At 43.3% G+C, this 18,746-nt stretch overlaps 1 protein-coding gene across 7 annotated transcripts in view; it reads right to left on the reverse strand.

The window, feature by feature from the left end:
* Positions 1-18,746, reverse strand: part of LOC111873802 — a 291,936-nt gene that overhangs the window by 84,564 nt on the left and 188,626 nt on the right. For all 7 annotated transcript variants that reach the window (XM_033755224.1, XM_023868781.2, XM_033755226.1 and 4 more), the window contains one exon: positions 13,955-14,103. In XM_033755224.1, the coding sequence (XP_033611115.1) occupies positions 13,955-14,103 (149 nt within the window). The remainder of the gene's footprint in view (positions 1-13,954; positions 14,104-18,746) is intronic.

Consider the following 18,746-nt stretch of genomic DNA (forward strand, 5'->3'; position numbering starts at 1 on the left):
TAATAATGCATGAGCTAGGGAAAACAACTCCAGTCTGTGACTGAAACACTTGATAATTTAATCTCCTGTTCCGTTTATTTCCTTCAATTTCCTATTCTGTTCCCAATCCTAACTGTTCTCACAAACAGGATTACGAATTTCTGGAATATGACGCCCTGGAGTTTGAGAGACGGACTCCTACTGTCAATGTTTATGGTCTGCATCCTGTTGTGTATCATACGAAAGATGTATAATGGGACAGTCTACACAATATTAATCCTGAAAGAGACAAAACCGACACTACTGTGTCAGCATTTGTTTTTATTAGCTGCTTGTGGTCAATATTTTTAGATTTGGCCTTTCTGAACAGACTAAGCAGTGGATTTTCACGGGGTTCACTGAGATAAGAATTGACAATTTTTTATGAGTTATACCAGAACCTACGTTACACCCTTTCACCCTCCTTCCCATAATGTATCTGCAACCACTGCCCCTTCCCAACTTCTTCCATGCCTCTAATTTCTCCACGTGCAACACAAATACTAGGTCTGAAAACATGGCCTATATTTTTCGAAGGAACCCCGTGCCCCCAGCTTTAATGTGGAAGACAGAAGGAACTAGTAGATTCCTTCAAATTGTTAGTACCTATCTACCAAACTATACGGCATCATGTCTTGAATGACTATTTTTAAACTCGCCACCACGAAATCTCATAACTCAGCACAAGTTACTGGCCTGGTTCATTTGCTACTATAAACAAACTCCGTGGTTTTAGTCCGCAAGCGAACTATACCAACCGAGCGACCGCCGCTTGTCGGCGAAGTTGAGTATGAGTATGAGGGGTGAGCCATAAAACTGGCCTTAGCACTGCGATCTTCAATGATCTATTGTGCTTCACATTTTGATTAACCTTTTATTAATCCTACACTTCGAATGAAATGTAGGGCTTTATTTATGAGGGCGTCATAAAAGTTACTTTGTTCCATGAAGAATTGACCCAGGTGGTGATATCTTAGGTAAGCTATGACCTCACAGTCACATAAGATGTGTGTGGCTGATTCGTCTTCTTGTAGGCACCTTTCACAAGTTGGGTCCTCTGTCAGTCCCAGTTTGAAAAGGTGTCCTTTTAGGTGGCAGTGTCCCGTAAGTAATCCTACCACCCACCTGAGTCGATCTCTGTTTAATTTCAACAGGTCCCTCGTTCTTTTGGCAGAGGGTCGTGATATAAATCCTTTTGCCTGTTTGAGTCCAGTTGTGGATTCCAAGTGCTTTTTTTTTTTTTTGTGATTTCTGTTGTTCCAGTCCCTGATCACTTTTCTGGCAACTCCAATTGAGATGCCGCAAGCTGGTTCAGGTCCTATGAACGGCTGTTCAGATCTTGTTCTTGCCAGCTGATCTGCAGTTTCATTCCCTGCAATACCCTCATGACCTGGCACCCATACCAGCTGAACTCTGTTATGTTTGGCAAGTTGTGCTGTCAGCCAAGTTAGTGCCAATTTTAGCTGACAGATGGTGTCGCGTATTCAGCGCAACGGATCCCCACGGCCGTTGATTTCGGGTTTCTAGACCGTAGCCTCTATTTCCTTGAAACATTTTTTCCTCATTTATCCTCACGAGGCTGAGTGGACCCCGTTCCAGACCCACTACTTCTCAGAAAATCTAGTAGCGCCGGGAATCGAACCCGGGCCTCTGAATCAGTAGCCAGGAACTCTGACCAATAGACAACAGAGCCGGTCCATTTGCTATTATGCAAATGGTTTAATTCCACTGTGTCAAAAATAAAGGACAGAAACATTATGAACAGGCTCAGTGAATTGGGAAGGACGTTTTCCGTTGGTTGAATAGTCATTGCTTGCTTAGTTAATGGGTCTTGGCCGCGCCATAGCTCAAGCGGTTAGTCGCTGGCTTCCCACCGCTGCGGCCGGGTTCGATCCCGGGTCTGGTCAAGTGGGATTTGTGGTGGACAAAGTAGAGCTGGGGCAAGTTTTCTCCGAGTACTTCGGTTTCCCCTGCCAATCTTCATTCCACCAATTGCTCCACAATCACCCTCACCTATCATCTGGGGCTGGTACAATAGGCCAGAAGTGGCCGCAGTACAAGGGACTTAGTCCCACCCCACTAGCAATAAAAAGAAATAGTTAATGGGTCAAGTCGACCCAGCTAAACTGAATAACTTATTCCTCCGAACTCAGCAAAGGTTACACCACCAAGATTCGGTTCCTTGAATTAGGTAGTGACACTTCCTCCACACCGGATGTAATGGTTATAGCTCCGCTTCCGGAGCACCATATCCAAGATTGGTAGGTGTTCAAGATGAGGTATTAAGGTGGGAGACATATTACGAAACCACAAATTACTTGTGACGATGCAAGTTTGGCTAGTACGAAGGCAGTGTTTCTAGATGCCAGAAGCAACTGAAGGGACCACCTAAAGACGTTAGTCAGAATATTCTGTCACCATGTAGGGATTTGAAAACATTACTCCCCAAACAGAAAACAACACGAAGAGGTTTTATCATACACTGCGAAAGATGAGTTATGTAGTTACACATTTTACTTTTCTTTGACCCTTAACTTGCTGCAACTTCGTAAAATTAACTCCCAAAACAACGGAAGAGAGAGATCACAAAAGATGGCGAAATCCGAGAAATTAGCACACATACAGTGGCAGGCAGCTGCATGACCTACCGACACTTCGTGACGCTTGAAGAAGTTTGTGGCGCTCCGGTCAGGAGTGCCAACTTTAAACTCTTTACAGATTTAAATCACAGATGGCTCCCCGAGTACTGACATTGGACTGAAATATTTAATAGTAGAATGTATCAGGATATATATTATGATAAATAAATGGTTTGTGTAGGAGGGTAAGACGCTATCAACATATATATATACTATATAACCTCGTATGGTAGGATGACTGTTGATTGATGAACTGGAAAGGATTTGGAAAGAAACGGTCGTTACCTTACGGAAGTACTATCCCAGCATTTACCAGGATGTACAGAAGAAAAGCACGAAAGAACTGATATGTGATGCCCCTTGCAAATTCGAACCAAACACTTCTTAAACATTTGCCTATAGCCTTATCATTAAACCAGCCTGCTCGGTGATAAAATTTCTCGTAGAAACAAATATTCACCCATTATACCAAGGTTTTCACAGAAAACTTAATGTTTCGACTAGAATATTGGAGGACAAAAAGAAGTTACATATTAATACATGCTCATAATGCAATTGAGCCCGAAATTAATTTCATTTCAGATATTTCCAACAAAAAATATACCCGGTTCTGTCTGTTTCCCCTGTGTTACACGCCTCGCCTATCATTGAAATCTTCAAAAATGTTAAGTCCCCGACCTGCACGGATTCGAGTTACACTAATCCGTAGATTCATGTATACATAAATATATTTTTTTAATATTATTATTTAAACAGTTCGGGTACTTAGACTTCTACAATCTCTACTACTAGATATACAGGGGTTATATATTATTATATATTATAATACCGTATGTTATTGCACATTTTCATTGCAAAAGATAAAGTTTTGGGGAGTGGAGGTATAGCTTCAGCACTCTTGACGCCGTCACTAGATGGATGTGAGTGGTCGGTTTCCTGTCCCGGCTGATTTACTCGCGTGAAAGAAAAAAGCTCCAGTACCAATTGGATGGGAGGCTGGGTGGACCCCAGAGCAGGTTTCGGTGCTGTGAAGTAGAGAAATATCTATTGTTCCCTGCCGGGAATCTAACCCCGGTCGTCCATATTACATCTCCATATCGACTGAGCCATTCCGGCTCCCAGATTTTACTGTGCATACGTTTCTAGCTTTAACTATCCACTGAGATTAACGCAAGTGCCACAAATATGTACTGTATTCAGCTTTGTTGGCCTTTCACTGCAGAAACTTTCGGAACGAATTAACCGTGCAAGTTGCGGACTTCTTTTTATTGCTAGTGGGGTGGGACTAAGTCCCTTGTACTGCGGCCACTTCTGGCCTATTGTACCAGCCCCAGATGATAGGTGAGGGTGACTGTGGAGCAATTGGTGGAATGAAGATTGGCAGGGGAAACCGAAGTACTCGGAGAAAACCTGCCCCAGCGCCACTTTGTCCACCAAAAATCCCACTTGACCAGACCCGGGATCGAACCCGAGCCGCCGCGGTGGAAGAGTTCCGAACTTACTGTATTATAAAGTATTTCACAGAAATAAGATAAAGAGTCTAGATACAACAGAAAGAGAGAAGATAACCGTATTTGGATTTCTTGTGAGATATCACGGACTCACGGCGGTAACTATGAAGGTTAGTGTTCACCGTGTTCACAAGAGCCCTTCACCGGTCTCTATCCTGAGCCAGATCAATACAATCCATCATATTCTATCTCTCTAAGATCCAGTTTAATATTGTCCACCCACCTACGCCTTGGTCTTCCCACTGGTCTCTTTCCTTCTGGCTTTCCCACCAATATCCTATACGCACTCCCCTTCTCCCCCATTCGTGCTACATGCCCTGCCCACCTCATACTTCTTGACTTGATCATTCTAATTATGCTTGGAGAAGAGTACAAGTTATGAAGCTCCTCATTATGCAGGTTTCTGCAACCTCCTGTCACTTCATCCTTCTTCGGTCCAAATATCCTCCTCAACATCCTGTTAGATAAATAAATAATTAAATAACGCATTGTTCTTAAGATTAGAGCCAAAACATTTTCCGTGATTAATTTTTGACACTAGTTTTCCTTTTTATTCGAAATTTAATTTCTTCGTTTCATTCTGGATCTCACAGTGATGACTATAAAGATACTCTTCCATTGTATATGAAAACATAGTCATCGAAATTTCGAAGGACCGCACTGCCTCCCTCTTCAAGGTCGAAAACTGAACCAAGCAGCAACGAGCAATAAGCATTAAACAAGGAGAAATGTTGGTTTAGTTGTTTACTTTCTGCTATGAAGATAACCGTTCTTATTAATTGTGATCACGCTTCATAGTTGGCTAGATGAATGAGGTGACATCAAGTAAACAAAGGTTAGTACGTCAGGCGTAAGGAGCGGAAACTGCGAGCTACGTTCAAGTCACGAAACCGCCCACACAGAGATCTGGGAACACTGCCCGTCTGCGTCATGACAGAATGTGGGTTACTGTTCGGACAGACGGAACCGGAAATCATGTGCGGTATATCCGCGTGCCGGAACATGTCCCAGTTACGTGGCAGGAGGAGGACTTCGGTACTACACTCGATACAGGCAACACGTCAATCGGGTCAAGGTCACTGTCGCTTTCTGCAGCTTCAACGTCTGCCTCTATCAGATGGATGGGTAATCCTGGTCTAAACTGGCAGATCCTTGTCTCCTTGCAACGTGACACTACTTGCCGGTGGGAGGGAAGCGGGGGGGCTCTAGTTCACATGACACCTACAGAGGAGCAACTTAACGAACAAAAGATATTGTGACATGTACAGGATGACTGCGCTGGCGAGGACCAGCAGCAATTTTAACCGAAATACATATATCCTCTCCTCAGGGAGGATGGTACATAAGGACTATGACAGCAATTGCTCGGTTGAGAAAAAAAAACTGGTCGTGAGTCTCAAGGGGCTTGTCGCCAAGATGGACTGATTGGCTGTAAACCGTCAGTCATAAAGTAACTCTAACTTCGATTCTAACTAAGTAAAATGCGATGTATACGATTGTATAAGAAAACTGAGGCATTTCGTGGTTTTCCTCGGAGAAGAAGAGGGGAGGAAAGAAAGGAAGAACGAAGAAGAAAAACTGAGAGGAGGAATTGAAAGTATCTTAAGGTCTTCATATCTTAGAGTCAAAAGGTTTGAACTTCATTCGATTGAGATTACGGTCTTCCGGGATGTGACGCCATGTGGTTTGGTAGAAATGTAGGGAAGCCCCAGAGGAGCCTGCCGCCCCCCAACCTCAAGACAGAATAAGACGCGGATTAATCTGCTTGAGAACAGCGCCCAGCGTCCGCCACTTTTCAATACTGAATCTGCAGGTTCCGTAAGAGACGAGGGATTTCCTGGTTTTGCTACATCTACAGTGGGAATGATGATGTGTCATCATCATTTGGTGACGTCTACAGTTACATCATCGTTAGAAAGTTACTATATTCTATTTTCAGCATACTTCTGGCATGCATACCCCCATAGGAAGTTCGAAACGAACACACGACGGAGCAACTGTTACCTTCTCGAGATGCATACCGCTTCATAACGTTCTCGAAAGACAGTGGGAAGAGAGAAAACTGAAAGAAACATGTGAGACAAGGAAGGAAGAAGTAATGATGAAAAAATAAAAAAATAAATTCTGGGAAGAACTATTCTCCTGCTTTCCATTAGCTGCATATTGAGTCCAGACCGGCTCTGGGACCCACCCGGCTTCCTATCCAACGGGTACCGTGATTCTTTCCCCGTGGGTAAAGCAGGGGAGCCATGAAGCTGACCATTCACCTCCATCTAGTGTTCCATGTATTCGTGCTTAATTAATTAACCACAGGAGCTGGCTGGCTTCTTAATTGCTGCTGGTCCTCGCCAGCACAGTGATTCTCATTTCCCAGTCGCACGGGATTCAATATCTTATTTTACTCTCTGACGGCTCTGAGAACCTTTAGGAAGTCAGAGTTACTTCACGGCTGTAGATTTACTGCCAATCGTTTCGTCTTGGCAACAAGCCCCTTGAGACTCATGACCAGATTGAACCTTTGCCGTCATAATACATCCTCTCTGACGAGAAGTTGGGCTTGTCTCTTATGAATATGCTAGACCTTTCGTCACGTGTGGGTATCGCACATACAGCATGTTACTGAAAATTCTTCATTTTGCACGATACCCAAGTCCTCTGTCAGTACAGGCTATGCAAAGCAGATCATGCCTAGCTTACGTATCTTATGCTACAACGGCAGCTAGGTCACTTGAACGGTCGTGAACTTGACCACAGGCCAAGTTAAAGCCTCTTATATGTTCTACGTCTCGCTTTGCCTTGTCCTATACCGCGAACATGTCTATTCTCATGATTTTATATGACTCATCTTTGCTGCCTGCACATTTTTTGTATAATCGTATATACATATGGAAGGTTGTAAACCATGTGCACCTTGAAAAATGTCCAGTGGTCCGGAGAACGTTGTTTTATAGGCGCTGCATTTCTAAAAGGCGCTAATTCTTAGGCGAGGTAGGTGAACCTTTAATTTTACCTTATATATTAAGTATTTTATGACACGGACCTCACAGAAAACACCATATGTATTCGTTTCCGGACCGTTTCCTAACAACGACCGCCTCTTTCGTTACAACTATTCTGGCTTTCATGCGTTAGGACGGACACACAGACAGGAAGGTGATCTCATAAGCCCCCTTTTATTATTTTTTTTTCGAAATAAAAGGAAAGTACGCAGAAGAAAGACGTTAACAAAAGAAACTGAGCCAGAAAAGGATAGAAAGGAACACACAGAAACAAAAAGCCAAATAATGTGTGCCTATTTTTCGGCGATGCTCTTAAATATCTGCGGACGACGAACCACAATTTTCACACCATTGCCATGTATGGACGAGACTTCACCTGAGAGGAGAGAGCCCTGCATCCGCATCTGCGTCACCGTGCTCCCAGCTCCGTCAAGGCTGGAGAACAAGAAATGAGCCGCAAATATGTAACACTTTTGCTGAGAATTCTTGGGCTTCAACGAGCCGTGCAGTGCGATTCAACGCTGTCATACGTCAGACGTGATCAGCTGCCTCAGGCCGCTCGCCTTGCGCCATGAGAGCACTGCGTGGGCCGCAAGAAACCAGTGGCCTTCCTGTCCTCCCAGTAGAAGTGTCACACCTCCAATGAAGGTGAAGGCAGCACGTTCCTCCGAAACGTCGGAAAACATTACCAGATTCACACCTCACAGGACATGTAAAAAGTAAAAACTATCCCTGTAACAGGTCATGAAGGCCCATGAGGTTGTGAGACGTCGAGGCTCCCACGTCTTCCAGACCGGCTCACAAATGGCGGTAAGGTTGTCACCCTTACGAGCCGGCCACACTTTTACCCGTAGGAAGATTCCTGGTACTCATTTCTGTTAGAGGCTGAGTTGACCCCAGTGCCACAGTACGGCTGGAAGGATTAGGTTAATTTAAGAATCCAATGATCTCATCAGCGATCGAACCCACGACCTTCCGGCCTGTAGCATACTGCCTCAACCAACTACATAACTGCGTGCCCCCCCTCACAGGACAGGTAAATTTGTCCCTGTACTTAGTAAATTAAGCAACACGCCCTGAAAACTTGCGGAGAAGTGTCGGTGTATCTTTACAATTATAGACAGCACCAGATGGAGCTGAGTGTTCGGCTTCATGCCCCGGCCGCTTTATCCCCGGGGGGAAATCGCCGCCGGTACCCATTAGATATGAAGGTGGTTAGGGCTCCAGAGTCGGTACGGGCGCTGTGGGGAAATCTTGTCCCTTTCGGGAATTGAACCCCGACCGCCGGGTCAGCAGCTATTTACCGGTAGCAGTCTTTAAATAATATCTCCCACATGTTTACTGCCCATCGCAGTGGCCGCGCGGTCTAAGGCAAGAACCGTCTTCGCCCGATTGAACACTGGGATCGTGGGTTTGAATCCCATTCCAAGCATGGATGTCTCCGTGCTTTTAATGTGTTTTTGTTCTGTGTGTAGGTAGCGGCCTTACGACGGCTCATCCCCCTCCAAGGAGTCCTACCGACTGTGTATAAATAAAGAAATTGAAAATGCGGCAAAGGCCGAAAAGGTTGTGGAGCCATAGAGAGAAAGAGAGAGACTGACGTATGTATTACTGTTTCTCATAATTTATACATTATTATTCAAAGTTAAGAAAAATAAGGACCATGCCCAGAAATTTCGAAAATTTACCATAATTTCTAGCAAGATCCTCGGAAACTCCTCTGAATTTCACAAAAATCCTTCACTACTCTAGAAATTGACATTTATTTCAGTGAAACACTTTCTTTTTTGCGTAAGACTTTATCTTATGACTGTTACTTACTTACTTTTTTTTTATTCCTAGTGGGGTCTTGTACTGCGGCCAATTCTGGCCTATTGTACCAGCCCCAGATGATTGGTGAGGGTGACTGTGGAGCAATTGGTGGAATGAAGATTGGCAGGGGAAACCGAAGAATTCGGAGAAAACCTGCCCAAGTGCCACTTTGTCCACCACAAATCCCACTTGACCAGACCCGGGATCGAACCCGGGCAATCGCGATGGAAAGCCAGCGACTAACCGCTTGAGCTATGGCCCTTCTGGAGGAGCTGCCAATTCTGCAGCTACTCAAGAATTTCCCAGCATTTTATGGAACCCGAAGGTTCATTACCGTATTCACAAGAGCCCTTCACTGATCTCTGTCCTGAGCCAGCTCAATCCAACCCATAACATCCCATCCTATCTCTCTATGATCCATTCTAATATTGTAAGATTTGAGGCTTTCACGGCGGTGACTATGAAGAATGCAGTCTTCTGGGATTTGGCACCGTGTATATGTGGTGTTAACCGACGTTTCGGAGGAACGTATCGCCCCCATCTTCAGGGTTGAAGAAAAAGTATAAGTAAATCTGCAAGCGACAACACCGTGAGACACGATAAAGCAGNTGATCATTCTAATTACACTGGGAGAAGAGTACAAGTTATGAAGCTCCTCATTATGCAGTTTTCTCCAACCTCCTGTCACTTCATCTCTCTTCGGTCCAAATATTCTCTACAGCCTCAGTCTATGTTCCTCCCTTAATGTCAAAGACGAAGTTTCACACCCATACAGAACCACAGGCAAAATTATAGTTTTGTATATTCTAATTTTTATGTTTTTGGACAACAGACGAGAAGACAAAAGGTTCTGCACTGAATGGTAGCAAGCATTACCCGAGTTCAATCTCCTCTTAATTTCCTCCTGAATCAGGTTTCGATCTGTTATCCTTGTTCCAAAATATCTTAATTGTGCCACATTTTCAAAACATCTGTTTCATATCTTTATGTCATGATCTTGTCCTGCATTTTGGTGACGAGACAGTAACATATACTTAATTTTCTCTGTGTTTACTTCTAGACCAACCTCTTTACTTGCGTCAATTAAAGTTTGTGTGTTTTTCTTTATGGTATCTACATTATCACCCAGTAGATTCACATCATCGGCATAGGCCAACAGCTGATGTGTCCCGTTTAATTTCAGTCCCACCTGGTTTCCTTGAACCTTCCTAATGGCATATTCTAAAGCAAAGTTGAAAAGGAGTGGCGATAAAGCATCTCCTTGTTTTATACCATCCTGGATAAGAAATCTATCAGACCAATGTTTAACTACACGGACTTTACTATACGTTTCGTTTAAACACATTTTAATCAACCTAACTAGTTTCATGGGTATCCCAAACTCTATCAGAATACTGTACAATACTTCCCTCTTAACTGAATCATACGCTTTCTTGAAGTCTATGAATAGCTGATGTACTGTCTCATTGTACTCCCATTTTTTCTCCAATATCTGATGAATGCAAAAGATCTGATCTGTAATTGATCTGTTAGTCGAAACCCACACTGATGATCCCCAATTATAACTGTGACTAAGAATATTGTTCTGTATTCTTAGGAGTGAAGCTGTGTACTCTGTTAGAGATTTACCGACCGATGTTTCTGTGGGATATACCGCTTACATCATCAGGATCGAAGCGTATTCCATAAAAGCAAGGAAACCGTACACAGAGGACGATACTATCAGACCGTGTGGTGCCACATCACAGAACTCGTCACTTGTCACGAGTTATATGAGGAACCGCCATGCAACTCGTGAGCTAACCCTAACACAAACAAGAAATGCCCCTTCCACTTTTCCAGGAGGCTGTACTTCCAACCGCCGGGTCAATAGCCTACCCAAACATACGCCTTGGACCCATGCACAGGCTCCCGACAACAATGAGGCGAGGAGATTGTAATCTTCTAATAGCCACGTTGTTAGAATCTGACGTTCTCATTGCAGTGGTGTTCATTTGCGTTACACTCTTATCCTGAAGATGGAGGCAACATGTTCCTTCGAAACGGTGATAACTACCAATCACAACACGTAGTTGTGATGTAGGGTTTGATGATCTCACAGCGGTGGTTATGAAGAATGCTGTCCACTGTCATATAACGCCGTGCAGTACGCTGAAATTCAAGATACGTTTCGGAGTGATATATCACCCCATCTTCAGGGTTTAATAATAAGCCACCAGAAAGAGGACTGAAAGAGCAGGTGACAAGCAGGCATATTCCTCTGAAACATCGATTGACTTTCAACAGACTAAATAGCGTTCAATCCCAGAAAATAGAACTCACCACGGTTGCTATATATATATATATATATATATATAAAGTTCTGGCCGCAGTGAACATTGAATACCGCCTCTTCGAAAGCGGTTCTGCTTGCCTCATACGTATTTCGATCCAGAAATTATAGACAGTATATTCCTCCGAAACGTCGGTAAACTTCTATCAGACTTCACAGGGTCACATCGCTGAAGATAAAATCTCTTCTTAAGCCTGTGCTCTTGTAAAAAATTACTCAAATATCCTTGAGAAGCTGACAGTCGCTCCTCCTAATAGAAACTGTGGATTCATTATTTTTTTTACAAGTAACCTTCCATTTATCCCGTCCTGTGCCAGTTTAATCCACTTTATAACCGTTACTTTTACCGCTCTAAGTCTGAGGCGTTGAGTAACATTTCATACCATGCAGTATTTTTATACCAATGGACTGCTAGATATCTGCCCTACCCCAAAATTGGAGGACCACCCATTGTCGCTGTCCGTGAGTGCTTATTTTGCTCTTTGTTCTATTCGCAGCCTGAAGACGCGCCATGCCGTGGGGACAAGGGGACAACTTTTCATGGTTACGAGTACATAGACTTAGAGAAATTGTAACGATCCTCACAGAATTACTGGGTTCACTTAGAAAGACTGATTGAGAGTAGCTCTTTCTAATTGGCATAACTTCCTCATCTGAAGACGGAAACATCCAGTTTCCGAAACGTCGTGTTTTCTATTTCCTAGAATTCCGACGATGGAAGAAGCTCGAGAACCCAGTAATTCTGTGTCATCCACCTTCGTCAGAACCCTTTAGAATCTAATTGATAGCGTTCCTGATACAACTTGTAGTGTTTAGGGTACGAGTATTCGCGCCTTCTTCTTCTTCTTCTTCTTCTTCTTCTTCTCTCTCCCTTCCATCATTGTTTCCGTGTTATATGGTTCTTTTGATGAAAATCATGCAGTCACTTTTATATTTAGATAAACTTCGTTTTCCATTTCTTAGTATTTCTGTCCTTTCATTCCAATATCTTGCCGAAACATTTTGTTCCGGTCGTCCATTTCCTTCAAATCCTTGTTCTGTTCATTCCTTTTACATGGCAAAACAATTGTGACCTTTACTCTTCTTCCTCTGCTATCAAGTTTTTAACTTCGTCTGTAAGAATTTAAATTCTCCCTTTTCCTTTCTTGTTTAATTCCCTTCTGTAATAGTTCTGAAAATTTCAGTATTAGCATATTGTGGCATGTAGACCAGTTACTAGGCAACGACCGCAAAATAACCAACTATACGACAGCCGTTACTGAGTAATAGCTTCATAAACAAGCATGTTTCCGAGGCAACAATTGCACTGCAACAGAGGAACGGTGTTTTCTGTGTTGCCCGTGCCTATAAGTTTTAAACAGGATAAGTGAGGAGTTAGTTCAGTTGGTTGGTGTGTTAGTGAGAGAAATACTGGGGTTCAGTCGTTGTAAGCTGTTGCTCTGAGAAGCTGGTAGCTGAGGCTGGGGACCTTTCGGGAATCCAGAGGGTGGGGAACATCCGCAGTTGGAAGCCGCTACCAAGCAACAGCATTGAAGACGTGACTGTGAACACTAGTATGTGTGTGTAACAGTGTATTGTAAAGTGTTAATCGCCCGCTGCATCCAAGGGTATAATAAATCCGATTACCAATCCAAAACATCTATAGTCGTACACTAAAAACATGACAATAGGTCTATACGTATTCATTAGAATAATCTTATCGAAATGTGTTCTTTTCAATTTCTCATTCCTCATTGGTCTCATTGGCTTAGAGAGAAACACATTATTGCATTTCTTACACATCATCTGCCTGTATCTACTGAAGAGAGAAATGCACATGTATGATGCTAACTAATCATATTGCATTTCTACATATTACCTCGAACTTTCAATCATGTATGTGTCGTAAACATAAATAGAACTAATAAATAATGAAATATAGGATATTGGCTGGAAAGCGAGAAGGAAAGAGACCATTGGGAAGACGAAGGCGTAGGTGGGTGCACAATAGTAAAATGGATCTTACAGAGATAGGATGTGATGGTATGAACTGGATTGATCTTGCTCAGGATAAAGACCAGTGGAGGACTTTTGTGAACAAGGTAATGAACCTTCGGGTACCATAAAATTCTGGGTAGAGGCTCAGCTCCATGAGTAAGTAAAATTAGATGAGTTTATTTACGTCCTGGGGTACAATCCATCCTGTTATAAATTTGCGGTCTTCCTAGGCTCATTCTCTTTCTTCTCCTTCTGGAATTAATATTTTTACCAAATTCATCTTACACAATGAAAGATCGATATCTTCTTCTTCAGAATTTAAAAAAGGGGTGTGGGAATTATTGGACAACGAGAAGAGAAAAAAGTCTGTGGAGATGGGAACTGCTTTAAACCACCATACACACGCACACACAAGCACACACACACAGGAGCTATTTGTTCATCACTTTTTTATCTGACACAACATCCTCTTCCGATGCTCCAAGAGGACTTGAAAAGGTCAATGTTCTGCCGTGAACTACATGTTAGGGTGTCTAGTCTTTTGCCTCGAGAAAAAAGATTCGTCTGAGATTCACCCTACCAAAATTTTACCCCTCACGAACATACTTCATCCCCAAACGTCAAGACAGTCCATCCTTTTCCTGCACTCTCTGATGTATATACTACCTGCTTTACGGTATCCCTGCATCAGTCTGTGTAGTGTGAAAGTTGAACTTTTGGTCATTGCAGCGTCCTTCTCTGACCTCCAAGATAACTCTCCATACTTCTTGTCCTCCCCGAGCTGAATCACACCGGCGCCATCTTCAGCGGCGTATCTGCACCGAAAAAGAAAATTTTAAATTCTCGAGTGCCTCATATATCCTGATTTATTAACCATTTCCTATGATTTTAATATAAATTTCATTAATGCTTACTAACCTTAGATCCGGAATTTGTTATATTCCAGCGTCTTTTCTAAGAATTTTTAGTTGAAACATAAAATTCTTTCCTGTCTTCTGCTGTGTACATAGATAAGAAACTCTGATAGAGGCAGCTAACACATCCTTTGAAAATATTTTGGAACGACAGTAACATATCAAAACGTTCTTCAGGAGGAAATTAAGAGAAGATTGAACTCGGATATTGGTTGCTACCATTCATTCCAGAACCTTTTGTCTTCTCGCCTGTTGTCCTAAAATATAAAAATTAGAAAATACAAAGCTATAATTTTGCCTGTGGTTCTCTATGGGTCTGAAACTTGGTCTCTGACATTAAGGGAGGAACACAGACTGAGGGTGTTTGAGAACAGGGTGTTGAGGAGAATATTTGAACCGAAGAGAGATGAAGTGAGAGGAGGTTGGAGAAAACTGCATAATGATGAGCTTCATGACTTGTACTCTTCTCCAAGTATAATTAGAATTATCAAGTCAAAAAGGATGTGGTGTGCAGGGTATGTAGCACGAATGGGGGTGAAGAGGAATGCATATAGGACATTGGTGGGAAAACCAGAAGGAAAGAGAGAATTAGGAAGATGAAGACATAGTGAATGGATAATATTAAAATAGATCTTAGAGACAGGATGGGATAGTATGGATTGGATTGATCTGGCTCAGGATAGGGACCAGTGGAAGGCTCTTGTGAACACGGCAATGAACCTTCAGGTTCCATAAAATGCTGGGGAAGGTACTGAGTAGCTGCACAATTGGCGGCTTCTCAAGAAGGGCTCAGCTCCATGTAGCTATGTATCTGCCACTCTGACAGACCCTAGGGTGAGGACGACTGAGAACGGTGTGTTGGGAAAACATTATGATAAAAGAGAAAGAAAAGCGCGATAAACAAATTTTCGCCATAAGAAATTTTATAAATCGCAATTATTCTTTCTTTCTTTCTTTCTTTCTTTCTTTTTTCTTCCTCTTTTTTCTAGTTTATTTAAAACTGCTTCCTGTATAGAGACTCTACAGCATCGGATGATGGATATCAGATTTAATTACAGTGGATTTCGAAGAAAACGATCGTGACCTAACAGAGGTAACAATCCGGACTCGGGGAAAAAAAACGAAGACGTCGGTCAGGATATTCGATATCCCGCACCTGATTCGAACCGAGCATCATCCTCATACAAATCCAGAGCCTAAACGTACTCTTCATCGTGTTACATTAATGTTGTAGCGTGTAGAGCCGTTGCTGTGCAACGACGGCGAGATAGGGGATGTACCAGGGTAACGGCTCGGTAAACGCGTTCCCGTTTCTAAGCAACAGATTCTTAATAATGCAACAGTTGGACTACAACAACAGAACAATTGTGTTTTCTAGGTGGTTCCGTGCCATTATATTGTAAAGAAGGCAGAGGTCAGTAGTTCGTTCTCTACAGGAGTCTGTGAAGGGAGGACTTGAGCCCGGAGGTCTGTCAATTTGTAGAAGGGTATCACAGCGCTGTGAGTTATGCACTGAACATGAAGGATCTCATTTCGAAAAAAAAATGTAAATTCATTAAGTAATAAAGAAATTTCTGACGTAATTTTGCTTATATTTTAGAAATCAATTAACTGACTTTGGGGCCATCCTGTATTACACTTAGTTCTGTCCATTTCTGCAATCAGTATACGTCAAGAGCAGGGACAGATCAGTCGGTATAGCATCTGCCTACGGGCTGGACGATCGAGGGGTCGCAATTCGAGTCCCAGTGTGGGCATGAATTTTCCCTTCTCCAAGTCGTCCACACCGGTTCTGGCGTCACCCTACCTCCTATCCAAAGGGTACCGAGGAATCTTTCCCCGGGGTAAAGCGGCAGGAGCGTGAAGCTGACCGCTCACCTCCAACTAGTGCCAAGGTCAAGAAAATGTGGTTCGTTGCCTCCACTCCCCCATACGCCTTTATGGCGTAGTGCTTAATTGGCTAAGCACAGGAAAACTTCACCTTTATAGATCAGTCTGCTACGTTCTGCCCGAGGGAGGTTCAATTCCCTGGCAGAGGCGAGAAATATTCCTGTTCTCCGCAGTGTCCAGACTGACTGCGGGGTCCACCCAGCCTCCTAGACAATGGGTACGGGGGCTGGAGCGTAAAGCTAACGTCTTGGTCAGTCGGGTAAACTGCTGCTGCAGTTCAAGTGTCTTCCAAAGGATCGTTAGTTATCACCACCAGAGATTTGATATACATTCTTCTGGGCCACCTTGTTATTATTTTTCTTCTTTACTGGCTGAGGCACTACGCTACAAGCCGGAAGGTCGGGGTTCGATTCCCGATGAAGTAATTAAGATATTTCAAGTCACCTAATCCTTCCAGCCGCACTACGGACCTGGGATCGACTCAGCCACTAACAGAAATGAGTACCAGGAATTTTCCTGCGGGGGTAAGAGTGGCCGGCGCGTAAGGCTGACAACCTCATCCGCCATCCGTGAGCCGACTGTCAAGAAAATATGGGAGCCTCGACGTCTCAAAACCCTACGGGCATCCACGGCCTGNACAAGACGAAACAACAATAATAAAGGCCGCGCCATAACTTAGACGTCAAGTCCCCGGTGGCCCGGGTCCTGTTCCTGCCGAAACATGTGAAATTGTGAGAGAGAACTGACAGGAGGAAGAATAAGAAGAATTTTTAGATAGCTTCGAGTATTAAGACATACGAGTATACACAATGGGATGAGGATTACTGATGAGACAAAAAAAAAACTGCGTGATTTCAGTCCTCAAGCGAACTATACCGACCGAGCGACAGCCTCTTCTCGGCGAAGTTAGTGCCAACTTTTGCGGATAGAGTCAACCACGTGCTCAGCGCAACGAATCCCCACGGCCGTTAATTTCGGTTTTCTAGACCGGAGCCACGATTTCTTAGCAATAGCTCCTCAATTATCATCACGAGGCTGAGTGGACATCGTTCCAGACCCACTACTTCTCCGAAAAAATCTGGTAGCGCCGGTAATCGAACCCGGACCTCTAGATCTGTAGCCCGGAACGCTGATCAAATTAAACCCCAAAACAGAGCCGTTATTATGGGTAAACAAGTAAGTTGTCCCTGTCCTTAATTAATTAAGCACTAGGCCATGAAGACGTATAGGAGAGTGGAAGTATAGCTCCAATATTCTCCACCTCGGCACTGGACGGAAGTGGATGTTTAGCTTCACGTCCCGAACGCTTTATCCATCGGTACCCACTGGATAGGAGGCTGGCTGAGCCTAAGAGCCGGTCAGGAGAATATACCAACAATGACAAAATGAGGAGAATATTGGTTGCATTGTACAATGTGAGACAGACAGGGATCGGTACTGGGGAAACCCCCTTCCCGCTGTTTTACCGGTCCGTCGAACACAAGGCAGCCTGTCGTATTCAACACACGCGAAGAAATCAATAAAAAAATGTTATCAGAAACTTTGTTTCTTAATATGCTTACTTGCTTACTTCCTCGTGGAGCTGAGACCTTCTTGAGGAGCCACCAATTCTGCAGCTACTCAAGAATTTCCCAGCATTTTATGGAACCCGAAGGTTCGTTACCGTGTTAACAAAAGCCCTAAACTGGTCCTTATCCTGAGCCAGATCAATCCAATCCATACCATCCCATTTTATCTCTCTAAGATCTATTTTAATATTGTCCACCCACCTACGCCTTGGTCTTCTCAGTGGTCTTTTTCCTTCTGGCTTGCCCACCAATATCTGATATGCTTCGCTGTCTCCACCATTCGTGCTACATGCCCTGCCCACCTCAGTTTCTTAAGATAATGAACGAAAAAAGGAGACCTTTTTAAGGTGAACAGGAAATAAATAAGGTTACAGTATTCTCGAATGTAACGCCGTGCAGTTTGGTAGATACGTTTTAATCATAAAGAAATATAATCATAATAACCGTTTAATCTAAACTGCTAACGATGTCATTAAATGAGCAATAAATAAGTAACAAGAAGTTCTGGGAAAAGGAATCGCCTGGTGGCACTTTTGCGTGATTGAACAAGTACCGAATATTTCTTCTTTGCCACTATAACGTTTATACCGAGCCGTTGCCTAGCAATGATAGGGGGATTACACATACAGACACGCAGACTGACGGGAGGGATCTATGAAGTACGCCGTTGAGATGGGCTCAGTTGCCATGGCATACATACCAATTTTCTTGACGAATTTTTCAGCCATTCAGAAGTTGATAGGGGGAACACACAGACGCACAGAATGGTGATCGCATAAGTCTACTTTCATTTTTTTAATATTAGTCTAAAAATCAAATAGATTAGCTATTTATTTTCTTCTGTTTGCCCATTTCTTGTCCTTTCTTTATCATTTTCCTTTCTTTTCGTCTTTCCTTTCCTTCGTTTCTGTTGGATGACTCCCGTTTTCTATCTCATCCCTACCTGTTCATTACATATCATCTGTAAAACTGTTAAATCCTCACGACTGTGAATGAGCTGCTCAAGTTTGACGGGGCACGTGTGTACAGGGTGGAACACCAACTTGTATTTATATAAATCTTCGCTCCCCCCCCCCCCCACCCTCT

Source organism: Cryptotermes secundus, unplaced genomic scaffold (assembly GCF_002891405.2).
Source record: "Cryptotermes secundus unplaced genomic scaffold, Csec_1.0 scaffold215, whole genome shotgun sequence".
Taxonomy (NCBI): domain Eukaryota; kingdom Metazoa; phylum Arthropoda; class Insecta; order Blattodea; family Kalotermitidae; genus Cryptotermes; species Cryptotermes secundus.